Below are 25,388 nucleotides of genomic sequence, written 5' to 3' on the forward strand. Positions count from 1 at the left end.
AAGTAAGAGCACAAGAATCAAAATTTCATTGAAAAAAAAAAACACTCATACGCCACAGTGAACGCCTTTTATTCGGAGCCCTTACACTCGAATCAGTCATTGGTCGATCAAATGGAAGACACTTCAAGATAATTATCTTTGAAAGAGAATCAAAGGGTATGTATATTAATTTTGTAGAAGATAAAAACCGAATTTGGTAGTAAGAAGGCTAAAATAAAAAAGAAAAACCTAGGTTAATTTACTGTTGGTACTATATTTGGTGGCCGTAAGTATCTCAATACAATTAAAAATTTAAATATTTTTAACCCTCTGTCGGCACACGGGTGCGAATTTGGCAGGACAAAAATAGAAAGTGGTCACAAAAAAATTGTCTTTATAAGGCTGAAAATACATTTTTTGGAATTGTGAATACAATATTCGAATTCCTCGGAAAATTCTACATCAATTTCATACATGATTCTCTATAAAATAGTGAGACCGAAAAAAGTTCTAGGGACATGAAAATGTATAAACCAAATTCGCAAAAAAGAGGTGTACCTACAGAGGGTTAATTTCTTATTTCGTTAAATATGCTTCACTTTAGTGATATATTCAAATGATTTCTTATAAACAGCAATATTTTCCTCAAAAATTGATTTATCAGCGTTCTATTTGTCTCCGGTATTTTAATACTTCTGATGAATGTTTCCTTCTTTTAGTTGCTAGCTTCTTATATACCACCTCTAAATAATAGAATTCAACAAAAGAACACTTAAATGCAGAAACGAAAAAATGCCAATTTTCTTATCAAGTGTACCTTTGAGTATATTGTATTGGGGCATCCACGATTAAATTGTTTCAACTACATTATGCAATTAAGAATATATTATACCCAATCTATTTATAAATACGAGCACATTAATTTGCACACTTAAGTGGCAAATTGAATAAATAAATCCTACCAATGTTCCAACGGATAGTCGCCATTTATCAAAATTATTCATAATATAGTAATTGAACTGCGACTCATCGATTAATTATTGCTAAGGGGTTGTCTACATGAACATGATTGATCACAAAAACCCTTATCTCATACTAAAAATATCAATGTTTGATATCTAGGTGCGATATTAACAAACAAACACATCAAAAATATACATCCGACTCAACGTGACGTTATCAGAATCAACACAACAGGTGCTGTAAAAACACCCACACCAACACCACACACGCCCATTATGTTTACACTTGTTTCCATACGATCAGCTGTCAAATATAAACCAGCTGTTCCAACTTCAAAACAAAACTACCAAATAGAAGCTTTCTCTTCCGAACCGATAACGACAACTTATTCAGGTATCTTCAAACCTTCGAAGCTACCGCTTCAAACATGTTTGAATGCACGTAAATGCCGGTGGGATTGGCATTATAGCTCCATCACAACTCCATTCACTGTGCAAGATTCAGTCAATGTCGAGAGTTCCGTTAGTTTCAACGTGTGTTAGTCCATTCGTCTGTATTGTGTACCGAAAAATAAGTGAAGCTCAATCTGACATCAACATAAAGTGATCGATCGTGCAATATCAGTTTTATGGTTGGCAATATATCGCATGCAAACCAGAGTAATCGATTTAATCGTTTTAAAATTTCTAACACGAAATTTGCAAATCGATAACAACATACGCCATAAGAGCCAAAGAGGGTGTGGTGGCAGTGAATGGTACCAATTTACGGATACACTGTTGCGGATGAGCAACCCAGTGAAATGTGCATAGTTCTCTATTTTTTCTGTAACCGAACTCATTTCATTGAAAATAAAAAAAATATAATCTATTCCACATTATTTGTTACGGTTCGATAGTTACTTTGAGAAGATCGTTTGCTCCATAGAGTCCCTCTCTCTATTTTTCTTTATATTATTTTTTTACGGGTCTATGGCTTTTTGTGGTCACAAAAAGCACCATTTTCGTGAGCTATGAGGTTCAATTAAAAAAAAAAACCTTACCCGTGTGTACAAAAAAGTTTAATAAAAACTATCGCGTTCAGTGCGATACATTTGCATGTTTCCATCCTACAACCTGTTAATGTTTTTGTTTTTGTTGGTTCATTGAATTGCTGCCGGCGCGTATTATATTTTTAATAATATATTTTATTATTGCACCAACTGGTTTTTTTTTGAATATAAAAAAAATATATATTAATTGCACTGTGAAAAGCTTGAGAAAAAGAGAGAACCAGAAAGTGAAGTGAATAAAAAATTTCAACTGTTAAACCGTTAATTCAACTTACTACCACTCTCTGTGTTGGATTATTTTTTTTGCATATATAAATTGGAGCAAGATGTCACAATTTCGAGATAATTCATGGGTAAGTTGTTGTTATTCGTTGTTGTGTATGGAGTTGTTAATTTTGACATTTTTTTTAAATATAATTATAACTGGATTTTTTTTTCTTACTTACTTATTTTGCAAATAACACATATTAACACTTTATAAGTTAAGCTACCGGAATAAGAGTTGTAAGTTTAAATGAAATAAGAAAGTGGTGAGTTTTTAATTTCATTTGTAAAAGTAGGTAACTTGTTTTAGATTTGTTGCAATTTGAAGAATGCAAACAATCTGAATTGAATTAATAGTAATTCTGATTTCGCGTTGGGCGCCATTTATAGAATAACAAACATTGTAAATATGTACCTATCTATACTTCGGCTCTTAACATACCTTCCAGCAATTCGAGTAGTATTCTATTTTGCATCAGTTTTACTTGTACTAAAATTCAATGAAGTGAGTTAATTAGTTTTTGAAGTTTTATTCGTTTGAAATCATCAAATTTGTTACTTGCTTTTAGGAAAAAATTGTTAATTAAAAAAACAGTTTTAAGTTTTATACAAAAAACATTGTTATTTGCAAGCAACAAAACAATGAGTATATGCATCTACTTGATGTTTGCAATTAACAATTTTGCTTTAATTTCGTCTTAATTTGCTTATTAAATAAATTCCGTTTTAACACGAATAGTTAAATAAAAAAAAAAAAAAAAAAAAAAAAATAGGTAGGTATAACTTAATTATCACGGAAGTTTGTTTTGACCTTAAGGTTTTCAAAGCCGTGAGGAGATTATATTTTCCCAATAAAATTATTAAAAAAAGATTCAAAAAAAGGAAACTTGAATATTCTATTCACAAATTATTATCCTGATATTCACAGAAGTGTACTCTTTTGATTCTAGATTCTCGTTACAAATAAAACGTTCGTTCGAAATATTCCTTTTAAGGGTTTGGTAAGCTACCGAATAAAAATTCGCGAGTTTCCAAAAAAAAAGTACAAAATTAAAACTTGTTTAATATTTCGTGTTGTTTGAAAGCTATTGCAGTATACTGATCTAAAGGGTTTATATTGAGTCAAACTTGCTCAAATCGATTTATTAATTTTATAGTTATAAACAAATGAAATTTTGTATCGTTTTTTGTTAAAACGACTGTCTTATAAATTTGTGATTAAGAATTAATTAAATTTGGTACATAATTCCTAGATGTAAATACAAAAATTTACTAATTTTTCTTTTCTTTTAACAACAAATTATTTATAACAAATTTATTTTGCAATAAACAATTGAATTTTTAACTAACTTCTGGGCTATGTAGATTCGGCTAATTATAATAAAATATTCTGCTTATCATGCTAGAGGCTAGAACACTTGTTGATGAAACACAAGACATTCAAAAGTGTTATATCTCCTTTATGATACTATAATCTATAACCCAAGCGTATTTACAAAAGTTCGCACAAAGGTTTGAGTTTTTTGTAAATGCTGGCCAGAAATAGCTAAGCTATGTGACTGTGTGAGTAAATTAATTTCCACTATAGCTTTCTACACTCACTCAAGTTTGAAATTGCAATATTAATCGGTATTTTATTACCACCCGCTAAAATCCTATCAGAATCTAATTGTCTTTCAATTTGCTATTGATATTTTCTATAGAAAACGAAGTACTTGACTTCTCTTGTTTGTACTTGTGTTTTCTATTATACCATTTTAAAATATATTGTACTAGCTGTCCCGGAAATCGTTGTTCTGCCACTTCCGATATTGATTGTTAACCCTCACTTAGAATTATGTCTCATAATAGTAAAATGTAAAATAGTCGTTATTTGGCTTTATGAATGATTTTTTTTTACAAAGCGAAGATGCGTTCATTAATTTTATTCAAAATTCCAACCTTATTGCTAAACGTCAAAACCGTGGGCGAACTATGGTACATGGAATTTGGGTTCCTTATTTTTATCAAGAGTTAAAAGTTAATCCCAAAATTATTTATCCAAAAACTTTTGATGTTCTTTGGGCCATAGCTATTAACAATTGCGTCACATACCTAAGGTTACTGAATATAAATTCTTTGAGAATGATAATTTGACTCAAATCTTTTAATTTAAAATAAATTTTTGATGGAATAGGATTTTTTGCATTGATAACTTGTCATTTTTATGCGATCTTTTTTTCGCATTAGCAACGAAAATAATGCTTTTGTAGTCTAATGTCTAATTTAAGATAACATAATTTTTGTTTCTATAAAAAGCTAACTTCACAATCAAAATGATAACAAAACAGTGACATTATAAAAGATCAACATAACAAAACCTGTGCCAAAAATACTCACAATTTTTTTTTCTGAATATGCTCTGTTATCAGTCCAAAGTTTTTAATTTAAATAAAAACTTGACCAGCTTGTGGTTTAAATGCATATTTAAAAATTAGCTATAAATACGAATTTTTATTACTTCGATTTATTCCAATTTAAATAACATTGAAATACTAACCAGTTTAATTGGGATAGGTGCATATTCAGAAAAAGGTAAGACACAGTATGGTAGGAAGTATAATGACCAAAAGATGCTTTTTTTACGACTATAAGTCTGACCAGGTCCATATTTAAATAAAAGTTGTTATTTAAAAGCAATCTCAGTTTTTATACCTCTCAAGTGGGTGTATAGGTATTGACAAGATTCAAGGTTAAAAGTTAAAAAAAAGTCGGAGAGTTATAACAGATTTGTATTTGGTTAGTTAGTTTCAGTAAGTCCCGCTAATTGCAACAAAAGGTTTCAAGGCGTCTACTGCTAAATTTTGGTTCATAAGACGATAGACAATAAAGTGTTGTTGAGCCAACAAATTTTAACTCATTTTGGACTTTTTAGAAGGTAAACGCTGTTTTTGAAACTATTATCAAATGTTATAAGTTTTAACTCTAATAGAAAAGTAAGATACTTAAATTATTGGTCTGGTGAACATTTTGCTAAGAAGTTCCAGCACAGTTTTCTTTTAATAGATTCATTAATATTCATAAAGTGAGAAATTCTAAAGACAAATCGGACAAACAATGTTCAAAACCTATACAAATTTCTAATTTGATTTCAATCGAGATCATAATATAGATACGAGTACAAACATTTTGGCATAGAAAGTATACAATTGGCTAGAAAGTATACCTACATTTCTCAACTTCATAAGTGAATAATTGCAGTATATATAAATTGCAATTATAAAATAAACACAACAAAATCATAAATTTTGATCGATAAAGATAAAAACGAATTTCGCCATTTAAATCAAAATGTCTACATAAAAGAGTTTCAATAAACTCATTTTTATTTCAAAAGAAACCGATATCTTCAGTTTGTATAGACTTCCTTTCGATAAGATGATCATAATACGAGTACGAGTTAAATAAAATTATTTTGTTGACATTTTAGCGCATTAAAATGAAAACGCATATACCTCTACCATTAATCTAGAAACTATAAACAACTTTCAAGTGTGTTGTGCTGTTAGCTGTTCAACTAGGTAGGCTTGTAATATTCGAAAGTTCGATAAACCTTTGTCACGCAATCGACCTATTTTTTCTTGTTTTCAAACAAAGACCAGGCGCAGTAGTGTTTGATGTTTTTAATTCTTTTATTTACCTAACCATTCAGTTGTGACTAATTTTGTTTACCTACTTGACTAGGTATAAATGTTTTTTTTTTTTTTTTTTATAATCTTAACACTCTTATCTTGATATCGATAGCAGATAACCAAGAATGTACGTAATCTAACAATTGCGACTGTACTACCCAGAAAGACACAATGTCACCAGCTTTATATTGTTATAGCATAGGATTTGCTTTGTGGTGTAATGGTTTGTTATGATTTAATTTCAAAGTTCAAGGATTTATTAGGAATTTTATATCGGTCAAAATTAATAAATCTTAAATCATCATTGATGGAAAAAATTGATAAATCGAAGGTCATTCGAATATCTTATTTTGTTTAAAAGTTAACTGACCATCAATGATTTCAATGGTTAATTAATTGGTTATTTGCATACATTTACGAGTTGAGTGAAATTGTATTGTGTAGTACCTTTACTTAAGTAATGCAAAATATGGAAGCGAGTAAAAAATATTGATATTTTAATGTAGAAAAGAGCTGAGAAACCTAAGAGATGTTAATATTGTTGACTTTGTGATTGATGATGTTGGCCAAAGCAAAAACCTCAATCTTTCGATTAAAAATGAGAAAAAAACATTTGTTTTTTCAATTTTGGTTTTAAATAAAGCCTTAATCTATTATATATATTAAAGTTTGGTTTTGTGTACGTTCGCTAACCGGCCACACAGACTGACTCATTTTCTTAATTTTTTTTTGAAATCAAAGAGGCATAAGAGGAGAAGGTTTAAGGCAAAAAAATTCAAGATTTCATAGGGTAAATAGGGGTAACACGACATTGAAAAAAGAGGCTATTTTCTGAACTATAAGTCGTAAAGAGTTGACTTTTTTTTTAAATGATAGACAAATTTATTCAATAGTTAAAAAAGGTATTGAAAAAATTCAAAAAAATTTCAAAACCAAGTTGTGAGGGTTTTTTTGCAGTCATAGACCTTCGACAAAAGACTAATTAGAGGTACGCAAAATTTTGCACAGAAATTTGAGTTTCACCATGAGAAAGATATTTTAAAAAAAAATTAGGGGTCTAAAACGGATTTTTTTCATAGGCCCTGTATTTTGAAATAAAAATTTTTGAAAAACAACCTAATTTTTAGGGACATTTTTGAGTAGTCTTTTATTTTTTTGGAATTTTTAAAAGTCTGCAAAAAATCTCAAATTTATAGGAAATACAAGTTTTAATCATGCGCATGCATGTACAAACTTTTGAATTTTTAAATCGATTTTTGACCGAATAACGGGAAAAACAATTTTTTTTTGTCCCAAGTTTTTTGGCCGTTTTTAACAGTTTTTTATTTTTATCTTTTTTTCATCAATAGATAAATGAATGAAATTTACAGTGTAGATAGATAATAGGCAAGACTATATTTGTACAAAGTTTCAATTAATTTTGTAATGACAAATTTGAAATATCGGTAAAATAAAACTCTATTTTTCAACACGTTACATCTTTTGATCTGGAGCTTACAAAAATTTGATTTATCTTTATTGAGCATCCTGATAATATTACCTTTCATTTGATATATCACACATAACGCTACATTCACTACAAGCTTCACAATGGTAAATTAAAAAACTTAAAAAACGTTTTTAACATAGGCCACTTTTGTTTAAATTTTAAAAGTGAATATTTTTAAATTAATTGGACGAACCTTTCAAGTTTTGATTTCCTTTTTGTATTGGGAATTATGACAAATTACAAAGTCGAAAATAGAAATAAATACAAGAAATGGCGGAACGAAGTCCGCCGCACAGTGGTTCCCTCATGGAAAAAACCCAAAAAAGTGAAACAATTTTCTCAATTTTTTTGATTTGGTTTTTCGATTAACAATATATTTAAATACAGAATGCAATCAATTTTAATTTTTTGCATAGCTCTGGTCCCGAGTATACTTAGCTCAAACTAGATTCTTTAAGATTTTCGAAATTTCGTTCTTTTTTTCTGCAACTTTTGACGATTTTTTTTTAAAGAATAGAGCTTTTTTTTAAAAAAAAAAAGTATGTAGTGTTGTTAATGGTATATTTGTCCTTAAGTCTACATTTACCGTTTGTTGAATTTGCTTTTGAATCAGAAAAACCAGAATATTATATAAAGACACCTCTAGAGCGAGTAGTTTTTACTCTTTGTCAGCCTATAAAAAAAAAGCTCCACGATGCTCCACGTTCATTTTAGTATTAATTTAAAGCTTATGATATATACTATTTATGGTGTTAAAACAAATGACCCATTTTGACCCATTCTCCCGTAAGAGCTTCTTGAGTGTAGCAATGCGTGTCACTCAAACAGCACTTGAAATCGGTATTATCGTTTCTAATTTAACGGCTTTTTTGATAAAATAAATTTTTTTATATTATAAGAGGTCTATGTAGTCATCACTGATAAGCCAAAAAATAAAGAAAAATCAAAAATTTTCCAAAAAAGGAAAAATATCCAAAAACGATATGAATTTTTTTTTTCAAAATTTAACTTTTTTTGAAAAATTGTAATTTTCTTTGGTTTATCTAAAATTTAAACGGTGTTTAATAATAAAATGTTCAAATAAACTCAAAAGTATTTGATTTTGCTCATAATCACCCATAGTTATAAAACAGCGGCACATTTTCTAAAAACCCATAAAAAGGCCTTTTTTGATAGCTTTTCTAAAATGATCTCAAATGCAAGAAAACATTTTTTTAACAAATTAAACTTAATTTATTTGTAGAGAATTAAATGAAATTTTCAAATGTATCCTTAAATTCTCTTTAAAAAGATCCGTTGTTGAGATATTGATAGTCAAATGTCAAAGTCAAAAGTATGGTTTTTGGTGTGATGACTGATATTGCAATCTAAATCGTAAATCGTAGAAGTTTGAAACAAACAGAATCTTAAGGCCAAATAGTTCTAAAAATAAAAATCATTTTTTCGCTTTTTTTAGAAAACAAAAAAAAAATTGGAAAATTTTGGTATTTGAATAATTCCAAAGATTTAGCTATTTTACCATTAGAAATAAAATATTTAGTTTAAAAATAGAGGAATGTAGCTTTCAATGCTTTTTGTTTTGTCATGAAACGATCATTTTTATACTATCTATCGAAAATCACTAAAAAAATCACAATTTTTTTTTTGTTCCCTTAATTTTTTGGGCTAGTTTAGTAAGTATAAATTTAAGGTGCTATAATACTTATGAAACTTTTTAATTTTTTGCTTTCTGAAAAACCTTCTCTGTATTCAGTTTTAATTTGCCTTAAAGTGTAAGAGACATTTACATTTTTAAGAAAAAAAAAGAACAAAAAAAGGAAATAAAAAGAATAAATATATTAATCAATACAACTTTTAAGAAAATGAGTAATTTTAAAGCACGACACACAATTTTTTAACCACGATGAGAACTCGTTTCATTTAATTTATATACCAAATTTCAATCAAATCAGTCCACCCGTTCGGTTTTTATAGGTTTTTTCCACTTACTCCATAGAAGGGAACCACTGTGCGCCGGGTCAGCTAGTAATTCTTATAATATTAGTCTAAAATCTATATTAGGTCCAAAATATTGTTTTTAAAATTTGTTAACTTTTTAGTGTCAAGTCAATTGCAATTGCAATTGCTGTTCATCATGTGAAAAAGTTTTGGAAAATGAGGAAGCAATTTTTTGAAAATTGGTACAGAGCCTTGTCATATTTCGGCATTACTACCAAACTCATAGAAATGTGTTTCTACTAAGTTTGGTCTGGACTTCAGTGTTGGTATAAAAAATGGGGTTCTTGGTATCATTTACTAACAAAAGCAAAAGCTGGATTTGCACGTGATTAGTCCAGATTTTCCTATAAATATTTTCGTAACAACTGAATGTGAATAACATTCTAACAAAAAAAAAGTTTTTAAAACCGGCATTAATAAAAATTTCTTTTTGACCACTGCTGTCTTCTGACGTATTACAGGCAATTGATCTGAAGTGTACAGAGTTAAGGGAGAGTAATAAATTGACAAGTTCAATGAGTTCGAATAAAAGGCGGCTGTTTAATTATATAGTGTTATTCATTTAAATTATTTATTTCGGTATCTTATTTCCATATAATTTTTCAAAATAATTTTGATAACGATGCAGGGTACAAAATCACAAAATGATCTTTGTCTTTGACATCCATACCACAACCAAAACCATAAAATAACCTACTCTACTCATTATTTTCTTAAAAAACAATGTGTTAAATATGAAATATATTCAATATTATGAAAAACTGATATCAATTTATGTGGTATTTTTTTAGCCACAAACTTGCTCAATAGCCTTGTATGTTGATATTCTACGAGCTATCAATATTACTCTTATAAATTCTATTATTGTGGTATTGTGCAATCAAATCAAAACGCATCTATTTTATTGAAACCAATCTCAATTAAATGACCTAGATTTTAACGCACAATTCACACTACTTAACAGTTGAATGCACCCCACAACCAAACACTACTTCAGTCTTTATTCCAGAGGGAAATAAATAAATTGCGGAAGAGGAAAGTCTGTATAAATGTTCTACTCGTATAACCAGCTGCCATAGTTATACTAATTGGAAATACCACAAACAATAATGTGGCTTCTGTTTGTCAATCAAAATCTATTTATATATATAGAAAAAAAAACGAATCCCACAAAACCTTTATTTCTATTGCAGGAACATTTTTAATCTTTTAAGTACTCACACATCAAAGCATTTAAATATGAATTGGAAACAATTCATTATCGAGATTCGGTGTTTCAATTTTTAAAAGCTTTTAAGATTTTAAGGAATTTTAAAATACATACAAATATTGATTCCAATCGATATTGATATAAAGCTTCTTGAAGGAAATAAAATGCACGACTTGGGTCGCACGTACTTGCTCTTGCAGTTCAAAGCACTTTTATGTTAGTTTACTTGTAGATTTTAAGAGGTGGCTCTATATAAATTAAAAAAAAATTGATATTGGGGAAGAGACGATATTTAGGGAAAAATTTCGATAACTAAATGAAAAAATTTTTGTTTTTATTTGACTTTTTTGGAAAAAATAAAAATGCAGTTTTATTGCAATCGCTTTGAATATTACGTCTGCAAAGTTTAATCAAAATCGTTAGAGCCGTTTTTGAGATATTTGGTTTAAATTGAAAAAAATTGTACGGGAGGTACACTTTTTAAGCGAGATATAAAAAAAAAACAAAAAATAATCAACTTTCAGAATTCCATACAAATCAGCTGTACCAAATTTGAAGAAAATCCATCCACCCGTTTAGACTGTGGAATATGTACAGAGGGACGCACAACCGCACAGTTTTTTTTTGACACGAAACCAATAACTTGCCCTATAGATACGGTGACCGTCCGTCCCGGTTTACCCGGGACTGTCCCGTATTTCTACAGCTTGTCCCGGGTTTTTATTTAAGAAACCCGGGACGTATAAGTGTCCCGTATTTTGTCATTTGTCCCGTGATTGTCCCGTATTTGCACATTTTCTGATTTTTATATTCAATATTTTAAATGCTTTGTACGGAAAACAAGAAAACAGTGGCTGAAAAAAAATTTTTCTAATTTTTCGGATAAAGCATTAGGCCTAGTACGCTGCTGAAGCAAAACGAAAATTTTTCTAAGTCTCCAAAGTCAAAAAACTTTTGCTGCAAGAAAAAATGCCTGAACAAATAAGTGGGAGTGACAAACGATTGAAAACTCTCCATACATTCTAGCACAGGTAAGAATTTCGTTGCCTAAGCTGCGTATTGTGCAACGAAAAGCAAAATGTTCGTTAACGATTTCGTTGTGCTGGTTTTCGTTTCGCCTCTAGACTAGGCTTTAGTTTTAGATTTAATTTTAAACGTTCGTCAATTATTTAATTCCAGCTTCTGTTTGTCGGGTTGCTACACCAGGAATAATGTTTTCGAATAAAGAACAACATAGCTATCGAAGAGTACAGAACCCAGATAAGTTCCAAAACTTTTAAGGGCATGTTAAAAGTTTTGTTAAAGATCATACAATTTCAAAATCATTTAAAATAAAATAAATATGTAAAAACAGCTCTCCCGATTTTGATTAAAAAAATATTTTCTTAGAAGTTATTAACAGACATTATTATAAAACCATTTTCTTGATTTCTGATTTCGGATGCTACTTAAATGATTTCAACAAAAACTCTCCCATAAAGGGAGCGTTTCGTACTATCATTATCCCATCCCCTTTTTTTCGAATAAATTTAAGTTTATTCGAAGTGTCAAATGTGTCGGTCCATGTTTTGGTCAACTCGTGAGTTTTTTTTTTAGGCAATCTTGATATCAAAATAAGGAAAAATTATGAAAACTCAAAAATTTAAATTTTTTTTGAAAAATCAATATTTTCAAAACAATCCAACGAATTTTTATCTGTCCCGGGTTTCGCTTCCAGAAATATGGTCACCGTACCTATAGAGCAAGTAAAAATTAGATTTTCAAGCAGTGTGGAGACGACATTTTGAAGAAGAAGCAATATTTTACTATTGATATTTTTTCGGTTTGCTAATTGCAAGCTAGGCTTCATAATTTTTCATAAATTTACCATTTGGGTCCGTTTCCAACAATTCTACTTCTATAAAGCCTTTACAGAAGCTACATAAGCATCTTTAAATATAATATCTGACAAAACGCATCGGCTTAATTAGCTGTATTATTTTCCCAGCTGAACTTAAAATGATTGATATTTTTTTCACAAAAGTAAGTATTTTTCCCACTAAAAGTATCAGTGAATTTAAATGAAAGTCAAGTTCGATTTGTTCACTCCTATAGAAATCTTTTCCTGCAATTCGAATAAAGCAACTACTTTGCCTACAACAAATCGTTTGACAATTTGGAAAGAAAGTAATTTTTATTGGAACTTTTTTTTCTTTAAAGTCACGTTCTTTTTCCTTTGCAGTCTTTTATTTTCTTTCTTTTTGTTTTGTTTTGAATTTTTTTTTTTTGAGGGCCTCACTTACACAAAAAATTATTTTGAATGTAAAATGGAATTGGTTTTGTTAGGTAGGTATACTAGACTTCTATGAAGTCACTATCGTTGTCGTTGTTGTTGTCGCCAGCCATGTCGTCGGCCGACAATCGTGACAAACATAAAATAAACGAAATTTAATTGTCTTCGTAGTCGTTGTTTTTTTCGTTATTGTCGTTGTTGTTGTTACTTCGGCCAGCGCAGTTAAATGGAATTATGTCTGACTCCATAGTCCAGATATTTTGGAGAAAGGGAATCATTTTCAAATTTCTTTTAAGTTTTCTGTTTTCAAAAAGATTGGCACAAATTCAAATGCATATAAGGAAGGTTTTTGTATCAATTTAATAAATAATTTAAACAATTAAACATTTTAATAACTCTTATAGATAATACTTGAGTTTATTGGTTAAAAGTAAACATTTAAAGTAAAAATGTTTTGAAATTTCAAACGTTGTTCAGTTTGTATGTGTGTGGTTTCTCAAGTAAATCAGGGTACGAGTTGAACTTTTTGAACTTAAATATTTAAAGCAAGAAAAGTAAGAAGTACTAGCTGCAAATGAGAATTTCATCCTTTTTTTAAATCGGTTAAAAACTATTTTTTTTTTTTACCGTACTTTAATACCCTCAAAGTAGTTTTGATACTATGCCAAAATAAAACTAAAAAGCAGTAGCCCAGAAGCCCCTAACAAAAGATTTGGTTGGTTTCAACTCAACTAATAAGTTTATCAAGGGAAATAATTAAAAAAATAAAACAACAACCCAAAAAAGTTTCCTCTTCCAAAAGCAAAACATCCAAGCAAACTAAACTTAAAATAAATTTGTTCCAATCGCAGCTTCTGATGACGTTACCCATGATGAGTTGTCCTATGATGATATGCGCTGTGACCGATCCGATCTGGTTCCTCCTGATTTCGGATTCGAGTTTAGAGCTTTTGAAGATTTTCATAAAAGTATTTTCTGGTTCTTGTGGCAGTTTTATTTATACGCACACAAGTGTTGTTGAGAAGTGTTGTCACTAGGCGGCCTTTTTTCCTTAATGGGGTGTCGTGTCAAAAATTATCATTCTATTTATGACAACATAACGCTATTGCATTATCCACAAAAGTCAACTAGTTCCATTATAAGTTTACACAAACAAATTGTGTTAACCAACAAAATTATAAAAAAAATTACGAATACGCCACAGTGACCCTTTTTGGTTAAAACTTTGAAAATTAATATAAAATTCGCTACCGCTTTTTTAGAAAATTAAACCAATTAGGTTTTATTGAATATTAGGTGCTTTTTGCAATGATCAAAAATCAATGCGTTGCCATACCAAAAGAAACACTGCCGACCAAAAGAAAACTGTGACTCGTTTTCTTATATGAAATGAAATAACAATATTTTAATTTTCATTCACAATAACAAATAAAATTATCTCAATTCGATTGAGAAAAACATTTTAAAATGTTTATTAAATCTGTGATCAGTTTTTGGTTACAATGTATAAAATTGACTTCTTGTATTTAAAAAAAAAAAAAAATTACCAAATAGCTAAATACCCTGCAACCGGAATAACATCATTTTCTCTCTCCAAAAGCTTAAGTCCATTGACGCGCGACGTATATCAATATATTTTGTACCTATAAAATTGTCAGATAAGACCATCATGTTTGTGAAGATTTCCGTTAGTGGCAACTTGTATTACAAATCTGTCTTCAAAAAGCCAATGTCTAGTACGCATTTAAATTTGTATTTGATCAATAAATTGATGATCGTGACAAGTTAAAGTTGTCTCTTATAGCTATATTTGTATATGAACCTCTTTTTTAAAAACAACTTGAAAAAAAAAAACATGACACTCATTACGAGTTACGAGTCATCAACTCAAAACTAGCTATACCAACCATAATTGTGAGAAAAATTATGGCGACTGTTTTCTAAGAAAATGATTTGTATCCAAACACCAATCCATAAGACAGAGTCGAGACAACTATAATTTACAAGCTAAATTACCGCATACTAAAGGAAATTTATAATCGTAGAAAAAAAAAAAAAACTTTTACTTTTTCCTAATGCGGGTCCGGAAGTGTGGCCTGGCCCCAAGGTGAATTATCTCTCTCTGCTGCATTCGAGTATACCGATAATTTCTAGGAAATCCGTGTATATCATCAAATCGTCACTTTGAAGCATCCTCGATATTTTTTTTGGCGTCGTCGTCCTCATCAAGATATTCATGAAATATTCAAAGATGTATCATCTCAGATATATCGCGTTTTTGAGTAAAATTTCACTTGACACTTGGTGGTGCAATGAATTTTCTCTCTGCATGCGTTTAATGTACCATGCACATTATTGCAATCTCCCATGCAACCAACCAACTAACCATACGGATGAATGAACATAGTTATACCGCATGATGAGCCAAAGATGGAGCTAGTTATGCATCAACTAGACGTATACAACAATACACCCGTTATCGTTTGGTTATTGCCTCGCAGAAGCATTATCTGCCGTCACTCTTGTGTGTTCACACTACGTCTTCAGTTCTGCACCTGTTGCGCACGAGATCTGGAAAAATGGTTGGAGACTGTGCAGTTTTATGTACGATGACATTGCCAGCATGTGCTGGCTGCTAAAGGCTTTGAATATATGGCCATGAAAAAATTTCTCCTTATAGTAAGTAAGTACTGTTTGCGCCCGGTTGTGGGTTGTCAGTCGCACGGCTTTGGTGGCTGGAGTCAAGATTGATGTTTGAGAGTTTTTTCTTTGCGTTGACAGTGAATTTTCTTAATGGATGCGAAATGGGATTGTATATCCGTTTTATTGAGATCTTATAGGCATCTGAGAATACTTTTTTATAAGAAATAAAAAAAAATACATTTCAAGAGATTGTGCTTATTTTTTTTCTACTTTTTTTGCAAACAAAAAAATGTTGTATAGTCGGCACTTAATGGCCAATAGACCTTCTATATTGACCGAGTTTTGTTTGCAAAAAGATAAAAATAAAAACGAATAGAAACGAATAAAAATAAAAAACGTGACCCACTGCAGGAAATGTTAGAAGGTTAATGAGATGCTTAATGATCTTCTATCTTCATGGTATTTGATTAATTAGTGATGCATTTGTTAAGATAGAAAATAAATTGAAGGAAGTCGAATATGATATCGAAATAAAATCGTATTCGTTTCCTTTTTTGAACAAGGTTTTGATAAGGGCTATTAAAAGAGGCCAAAGACCTTCACTACATAGCACAAAAGGTCTTGGTACGGTTTTGTACGCAATCAGTGAAGTTATACACTACTAGCTGACCCGGCAGACTTCGTTCTACCATTTTTTGTATTTATTTTTAATTTTGGACTCTATAATTAGTTAACATTTTAAATGAAAAAGGGAATCAAAACTTGAAAAGTTCGTAAAATGAGTTTAAAAATATTCACTTTTAAACTTTCAGCAAAAGTGGCCTATGTAAAATATGGCCTATGTTAAAAACGGCCAAAAAACTTTTGACAAAAAAACTTGTTTTTCCCGTTATTCGGTCAAAAATCATTTAAAAATTTAAAAATTTGTAAATGCTTGCGCATGAATAAAGCCTATATTTCCTATAAGCTTGAGATTTTTTGGAGGCTTATAAAAATTACAAAAAAATTAAAAACTACTCAAAAATGTCCCTAAAAATTAGTTGTTTTTCAAAAATTCAAATTTCAAAATCCAGGGCCTATGAAAAAAATCCGTATAAGACGCCTAAATTCTTTTCTTAGTATCTTTCCAATCGTGTAACTCAAGTTTCCGTAAAAAATGTTCCCTACCTTTAATAAGCCTTTTGTCGAAGTTAAACCAGATGTTTTCACTGCACAAAAACCTTCACAAATTAGTTTTGAAATTTTTTAGAATTTTTGCAATACCCTTTTCAACCTTACAATAAATTTATCTATCATCTAAAAAACAAATTCAACTCTCTACAACTTACCGTTTAGAAAATAGCCTCTATTTTCAATGTCGTGTTACCCCTATTTAACCTATAAAATCATTAATTTTTTAGCCTAAAACCTTCTACTCTTATTCCCCTTTGATTTAAAAAAAAATAAGCAAAATAAGTTAGCCGGTGTGGCCGGTTAGCGAACGTACAAAAAACCAAACTTTAATACCTATATATAAAAAGCAAAAAAACATGTAATTTTATTTTCTCACGCTTAAAATGGGCCTATGAAAAAAATCCGTTTTAGACCCCTAATTTTTTTTTAATATCTTTCTCATGGTGTAACTCAAATTTCTGTGCAAAATTTTGCGTACCTCTAATTAGTCTTTTGTCGAAGGTCTATGACTGCAAAAAAACCTTCACAACTTGGTTTTGAAATTTTTTTGAATTTTTTCAATACCTTTTTTAACTATTGAATAAATTTGTCTATCATTTAAAAAAAAAAGTCAACTCTTTACGACTTACCGTTTAGAAAATAGCCTCTTTTTTCAATGTCGTGTTACCATTATTTACCCTATAAAATCTTAAATTTTTTTTGCCTTACATCTTCTCCTCTTATGCCTCATTGATTTAAAAAAAAAATTAAGAAAATAAGTCAGCCGGTGTGGCCGGTTAGCGAACGTACACAAAACCAAACTTTAATATATATAATAGATAAACTCCGTTAGTATAGTTTTCGAACAGAAAATACCAACTGGTAAAAAATTGTACACATGTAAATGAAGAAGAATGTATTGGAAAATGGTTTCGGATTTTTTTACAACCATAATGCCCCTTAAATTTGATCAATTTTTATGGGTCAATCAGTGAATAAGCTGTTATCAGACGGCAGGCCTTTCCAGTCTCCACCTTTTTAAAAAATGAACTTTAACTTCTAAACCATAGCAATTAGCCAAAAAAAAAGTACTAACTTATTTTGTTTTTCATATCGTCGGCTTAGACCTGCTAACTCCACTTTTACACTTGTTACAAAATTGTTAAAAAATAAAATATTTCTAAATGTTTCAATAAATTCAAGACAGCATGAAGTTATTCCTTAGATTTCATACTATTAAATGCTAAAGAATTGATAAGACTTGAAAGCTTTTTTAATTTTAAATCAATTTTTGAAATCATTTTTATATGGCGTTTTCAGGTTGGAGTTAGCAGGTTTACACTCTAAGCGGACGAAATATAACTTGAGTTCCTAGTTTCAAAAATACACGCGTTATATGCAAAAATAAAAATAACAGTAAAAACCAAATGGCGGCTATATGACAATATATATGCAGTTGAGGAAATCTAGTTTTTAGTTTGTGTTTTGACAATCTATCAAATAAAGAAAACATTATTCAAGTCGGATTTTTTTCCCCAGAGCGCCAAACAAAAAAATCTAGTAGCTCCTGTCTATAACTCACTACACAACGTATTAGAAAATGTACTTTACATAAAATTTCGATAATTGAAATATCTACCACATACCTACTCAAATTTTTCAAATTAAGTGACAGAAAAAAAGTTAGCTGATAGAACAAAATTAACCCCTACAATTTTTAAGAAAATGCACTGTAACTTTTTAACAGTAGCAATGAGCGAAAAAGTATTTACAATTTTTTTTGAAAATTTAATTTTCTACAAAGTTTTCCATATAACTTGATGTTCTAGGATCAAAAACAAGCGAGTAATGAGCGAAAACTAAATAATCGTTAAAAAGAAAATGTCATATAGACACCATCAAATATCATCTATCAAATACCAAAGTCAAAATTCGGCTCGGATTTTTTCCCAGCAAAAGTACAAATGTACGGTACTATTAAGCTTTGGGGGCTTTTTCGTTCACAGAAGATCGCAAAGTTTTCTCGCCAATTCATGATTGCATGCAGATTCCAGAACCTTTCAAAATTGGGTAATGGACTTCATTCAGCAAATGGACACCATAAATATTCTATCTTTTTTGCACTAACGCATTATCTATGTCCCTTCAAAACATCCACTAATACACCAAGAGCTCATTGCAAGGATGCAGGATCGTCATATAGTATGCATCAGCAAAAAAATTTACTTTCGGATCCATTGAATGAAATTCAAGCAGAAAGTCAATCACTGTAATAAGGAGAAAAGGACTAAAGACAAGACCCTTTACCCTTTGAAGAAATCAACAAGTTGACATGAAAACCTCTTTTTATTCACTTAGAAACTTCATTTGTGCATTAACACTGGAAAGGTAATTGCACTCTTTAAATGAAACATCTTTTACTTTAACATTTTATTAATTAGGACGAGGTTATAAAAGCCATATCTAGCAAAGAGTCCAATTTCAGTATAGTTCAAATGTGCATCATGCTGAAATTAAGTACATGAAATCTATTTGTACGCAATCATGCGCCAACTACTGTCAATTAAAACCATAAAAAAAAAAATTAAAGAGAAACAACTTCTTACTGGACTGGACCAAAGTCTTTACTTATAGCTAAGACTAAAAAAAAAAAACTAGAAATATGATGAAACACCAAAGTGCCTCTTAGACATTTTATCTTCTATCTTGAATATGAAACAAATTAAAAGGCCATAGTTCACCATTTTATTACCAATTAGACTCACATTCAGCACATTTTTACTATCTCCATCTCATTAGGCCCGACAGCAACTTTGTTATAAAGCTACCTACGTCAACATACAGAGCTCACAACATCGGGCGCAATGTTGCGTTTCATTGATGCTTTTTGCCGTAAATATACAGCTTAGACATTTCTATCATAAAACTGATTACACATCAACCCGGCGAGTAGTCATCTGTTACAGGTAGTAAACCAGGCAACAGACACACCAAACAAATGATACATAATTCACAAGTTAGAAAAAATTTCGGCCAAGCTATTTGCGTCGATGTGTTTCTATAAAACACAGCTTAAAGGCATTACCGAAAGATTCATCGAACCATGTAGCTACACCTTAAGAACGATCAAACTCGTTTCTCTGTTTTTGTTTTTTTAGGTTATGCAATCATAATTCACATGTCTGTCGGTTGCGATGGTGTAACAATTTTTTTGAAACTCACAAAATAAGGCTATACGAGTCTACTTTGTGACTTGTGTGATGGATGTATAGATGGGTGGATTGATGGATGCTGTGATGTTGGAAACTGAAATGTAATCTAAAAAATGCAAATGCATTTTAGACGAAGAAGGTATCAAATGTTAGTATATCAGTGTATGAATTGAAATATTGTAATTTAATCGAGGCGAAGTAATGACATGTGTCATATTACTCATCAAACTATTGAGCAATTGTAACTGACATAGTTTAAAGAATAAACATAGTTCTTTAAAGATGATATAAGGCTTCTTTAAGAAAAAAGAAGAAGACAGAAATATGAGTTAGGCGCCAAGTAGAAACGGACATTAAAGACTCAGTTTCCGCATGACAGGTAAAAACAACACTTGACCATCATCATACTTCCGCGTCATCTTTTGACAGATGATGGCCATATTAAACGCAAATAAAAATACGACTTTTAATAGATGAGTGAAACGTCTGCCAAAGTTTAAAAAGCCATTTTGATCAAGGAAGTCATTTGTAAATAACCGTTAAATTCTTTGCACTTTCATGCCTTCAAGAGATAAAAGCGAATGACCGACCCAATGCTATAACCCATAGAGCTCATCAATGGCAAATAGTTTAACACTCACGTTCATGTTCAGTACCAATCAATTCAGCAGTTGTTAATGATGATTTGTTTTTTGTAGTGTTTCGATATCCAGTCAAACCAAACAATCAGTCAGTCATATTGCACTGAAAGAAAGCGTGTGTTAACTGTTAAGAGAGTTGTTATATAGATATGCGGAATCGAAAGCGAAAAAAAAATAAAGAAAAGGAAACAAAACAAAAAAGTTGAAAAGAAACAAAAACCAACAACCACCCGACTCAAAGTCTGAGTCGGAAGTTAACCATTATACCACATTCAGCCATATGCCACTGTTTGGTTAAAACAATACAAGCTTGTTTGTTCACACAGGTGGGCATTCCTAGCAGTAACTTTTCTTTCTTCATGAGTTTTTTTTTTATTGTTTCTTTTCTTTCTGTAAGATTGGTGTAATGGAAAAATGCGTTGGAAATTTAATTGTGTGTAAAGAGCTTACATGTTGTGCATAAAAAAGTGCAAAAGAAAAGTTTAATAAGAAGTTAAACTACTATATTCACCAAAGATATGATTTATATGTGTTGGTAAAGTTCACTGACCGGCAAAGGTGTACTAGCAAAATGGAAGCCAAACGAAGGCTTTGAGTGAAAGAAAACTGGAAAAACAATTTCTAAGAATTGCATTGACAAACACCTAGCACCTAATAAAATTTCTTGCAACAGGTTCAAAATGATGGGAGAACAAATTATAACATAACTTATTGAGACATTATGTCATAATTCTTCTTGTTATATTATTGTAGAAGTAGATTCTTTTGTGTAATATTTCAACTAAAAGCAAATCTCGGACTTATTAGAAGGAGCTTCAACAAGTTATTGGTTATCAGCCCTATTCTGAATGAAAATTCCCGAGAGATCGCGTTCTGGAGAAGGCCTCCCAAACAAAAATTTAGGGGCATTTAGGGGCATTTTGAGCTTTATTTCTTTTTCTTCATTATTACCGGCAAAGGAACAAAATTAAAACAAAAAAAGAATGATATTCTTCTTCCGAACACATTTCCCCGGGAGTTTTCGTTGAGAATCGGGTTTCTTGCTCGAAACATCATCGATATTTGTTGTTTTGCTGCGGAAGTCCTTGATATATTTTGCTTCTCAGATTATTTTTGTTTTTTGAGTTCGAAATGAAACTTTCTCTATAAAAAATTCTTTTAGATGCTAGCTATCCTCTCATATTAAGCTTTTCAAGCAAGCTTACAAGATAAGATTTTCAACGCGTTCTATCACGCTTTTAAATAACCAGAAAAAAAAAATGTTTTTTTTTAAACTTCAAAAATTCATCGCATTCAACTTGATTTCTAACGACTAACTTTTGAGGCTCAGAAAGCTTTTTTTATATCCCAGTATTACATTTTCAAAAGCAGATCAATGTTAACAGGTCTTATCCACCTACGCTCTGGTGAAACTCAATGTCTGAAACAGTTGATCAATTTAATGCTGAACAGCATTTAAAAATGTCCACACATCTCATTCCGCCAACACTTTCTCCCGCCTTCGGCTTTTGTATGGCTTTTTGAACATTTTATTGTTTGATACAAAGATATGACGAATTCAGCCATGTAGTTATTTTTGCTTAAAATAGTAATTTTTGCCAAATAGAAGTTCCCATATATTTTTTTTACTTTTGATTTTACACCATTTTAACCCTTACCTTGGCTTAGTAACTCGACGGCCGCTTCTTGGGCTATAACTTATTGGTTGTCTCCGATATTTTTATTTGAGTCAATTGGAGGAAATGCCTATTTATGATAAACCAAAAACTCTGTTGAAGCTACTGAAGCAGAAAAACAATTTTTTTATTTAAATTAACTGATTCCTTATGTAGAGTCGCTTATACCAAATATTTTAAGGTAAGTCTATGTAACAAATGCAAAAAATTAACGAAACGAAAAACCGTTTTTTCTAAAGACACTAATATCCAAACCACATTACGAATTTTGAGTTCACGTTTTTTCAACAAAAAGGGTGAATGAATGCCAGGAGAATTTTCATTTGAAATTAAATTATGTTAAAATTAACTCCATTCACGTGTTATGTGTGAATTTCATGGAATTGTTGTAGATATATCGGTTTAAAACGAACTCAATCTTAAGATATGACGTCTAGTGTTTTTATAGGCAGAGAACAAATAAATAGTCCTTATTGCTGATTCTTTAATTGTTTAGTATCCGAAGGACTCTAATATAGGCCGTGATGATGTCTACGTTGTTTGTACACTTAAAGCTGTTGAATGTAGTCACTTTCCACATTACAGATTCGGTTGTAGAATAATTAAACTTGTTCATTTTGGAATACTTCGGAATTTGGTGTAAGAATTCCCCACCAGTTAGATAGTGCACCTATGTACATAAAACAGTTTTAAAAATCTCACAAACACATCTGAATTATTTTTCCCGAAATCTTGAAGTTACTCATTTCCAAAAAGAGCTTCGATTTCCTTTTGGGATCGGGTGTAACTTTTTCGTAGAATGAAGTCTATACTTATTTCATTGTTCTGCTAAACAGAACAGTTTTTCCAACTTGAGATGTGATTTGCAATTTTGTTTGGTAATTTCAAACTTCTTTAAAAAAAAAATATTTCAGAAGCTTCACAACTTCATAAAACTCCTTATGGACCTAAATATTCTCTATATGTGATCGCTTTAGTTATGCTTGCATGCAGTTACAACTCTCAACGTCACCAAAAATCAGATTTTCGATTTGACTAAGTTTATCTGGAGCCTTATTCGTTTTTGTATACCCAAAACATCTCTACTTTTTATCAGAACTAACATTTATATCAATAACTATTTTCTTACTTTAGCTACTTAATTATTAATTTTCCTGACCTTAAGGTTTAATAGAAGAATAATTAATTCTTATCTATCCATCTGTTCAAAAACTGATGAATAAAACATAATTTTTCAGGTCAAAAAACGTAACAAAACAATATGACATAAAGATAAAAGATCAAGGCCCTTTGTTTTAAATTTACATATTTAGATGTTGCTCTTATTATAGATTTCTTCCATTAAATAAAAGTACAATACAAAAAGCCGGTTTATAAAGTAATCATCCCCGATGAACATGAATCTATCTTCTATCTTCTCATACAGTTAACTGTCGTCAGTATGAATTCCCATCAGCAGCTTCTTTATAAAAATAAAAAAAAAATCTTTTAAACTAAATTTGCATACATAAACTATAAATAATGCTTCTCTGCGTTCGTTTAGTTGAATCTTTAACCTTGATAAAAATAATGTTGCTTGCTGAAAGAAAAAAAAAAAAAACTTAAACAAAATTTGAATAGTTTAATAATTTCGCATTTGATTACTTAAATCTTTTGGCGTACGACAAAAATTCCGTCACATGGTTTTTTAGCCAAGTTAAACAACCACATGACGATGATGGTGGAACGCGGCGATTCATTGGCGGATAGAAAGCAAAAATGAAAGTGAAACCTATCGCAGTGATTCTTTTGCTGTTATCCCAGCTGTATTGACCTTCATTTTGCTCTATCAGCTAAATGGTTGTAGTACCTACATAAATAAAATTCCAGACAAGTTTTTAAGTTTTTTTTTTTCTGTTGGTTTTGATTTTGTTATTTTATTTTTTAAACTGGATTGTTGTTACTCCTGTTCCTGGCTAACTGCTGGTCTCTTATATCAGGTTATTCACAATTTTGTATTTTATTTTATATACGTTTTACCAGTTTTGGTAATAAAACATTGTAATTTAAGGTATAAATGAACTATCTAGAGACTGATATACATTTAATTTCAACTAAAAACTTGTTTTGTTACTAAAAATGCAGCCCTATCTTTGTTTAAAGGTCATTTGCTGGTGTTCCTTATGGAGATTTTTCCTCTTCGCACAGTTTACTAATTTTGTTAAATCCTAAAGTTAAGTCGAACTTTTCAGCAACTCTATATCCTTGACTTAAGTTTTTTTTTTTCAAAAATTTCCAGTTATATCCACTAAGATCTAATCGCTCACTGTTCAATAAAAAATAAATGCCTTCCAATTTTTAAGAGCTTAATTTATGACTTTACCTCTAAACAATTGCCTGCTGGGCAACACAATTAAGAAATCAATGCCAATTACCTTGTTTTTGCAGTTTTAATTTATTACCATTAGTGGATAAGACAATTTTGTGTTTGGTAAATTTTGTACCATTAGTATAATTTAGTAATCACTTGTTAATATTCGCATCGTTACAATAAATCAATAATACAGTATTTTTTGGACTCTGTCGGAGATCTTTTCAGTGAGATCCACTTAAAAAAAGCTTGTTACAAATCTATCAAGCTATATAATAACTTATAGTATGAGAAATAATGTTGGCAAAATTTTAGTCATTGTGATTTTGTAACATCTTGAACATATATGTATAGTAGTACCTACATACATAGATTCAAATATCTTTTAGGAAAAATAATTGTACACTAAGGCGTATACGTACTATTTTTAGAATATTTTTACAAAGGTAGTGAAATGTACAGCGGAAATGTGTTGCACAAAAATCTCTCGTTTAGAAGTTATCAGTTAAGCCCAGTTTACTTTTATTAACTCGATTTATAAACTGAGTATGTTGCTCTCCACTGCTTTCGAGTCAAAGGGCGGCTGTAGCACATATTTGCTTTTAAAATAGCAAAGATTTGAAGGATAAGTTAGATGTTGTTGTTGAATATTGGCTCAAAGAAATTATAACAAATTTGGAGCAAAAAAAAAAACATTAAAATCATATGCTAATTATAAGATTTCAAAAAGCTCTTGCATAAACAATGATTATACGAATTGGAGAAGAACCTAAATAGCCCAGGGAAATTAGTAAATTAAATCGCTATTTTCGCGGGA

The 25,388-nt window shown here is 30.4% G+C and overlaps 1 protein-coding gene across 3 annotated transcripts in view; it reads left to right on the forward strand.

Annotated features, from left to right (window-relative positions):
- Positions 1-1,439: 1,439 nt before the first annotated feature.
- LOC129908359 (uncharacterized) overlaps positions 1,440-25,388 on the forward strand; it is an 85,670-nt gene continuing 61,721 nt past the window's right edge. Inside the window, exon 1 of one of the 3 annotated variants that reach the window (XM_055984799.1) lies at positions 1,440-2,346. In XM_055984799.1, coding sequence (XP_055840774.1) covers positions 2,320-2,346 — 27 coding nt within the window. In that variant the 5' untranslated portion in view covers positions 1,440-2,319. The remainder of the gene's footprint in view (positions 2,347-25,388) is intronic. The other 2 variants (XM_055984801.1, XM_055984800.1) reach the window with 2 other exon arrangements.

Source organism: Episyrphus balteatus, chromosome 2 (assembly GCF_945859705.1).
Source record: "Episyrphus balteatus chromosome 2, idEpiBalt1.1, whole genome shotgun sequence".
Classification (NCBI taxonomy): Eukaryota; Metazoa; Arthropoda; class Insecta; order Diptera; family Syrphidae; genus Episyrphus; species Episyrphus balteatus.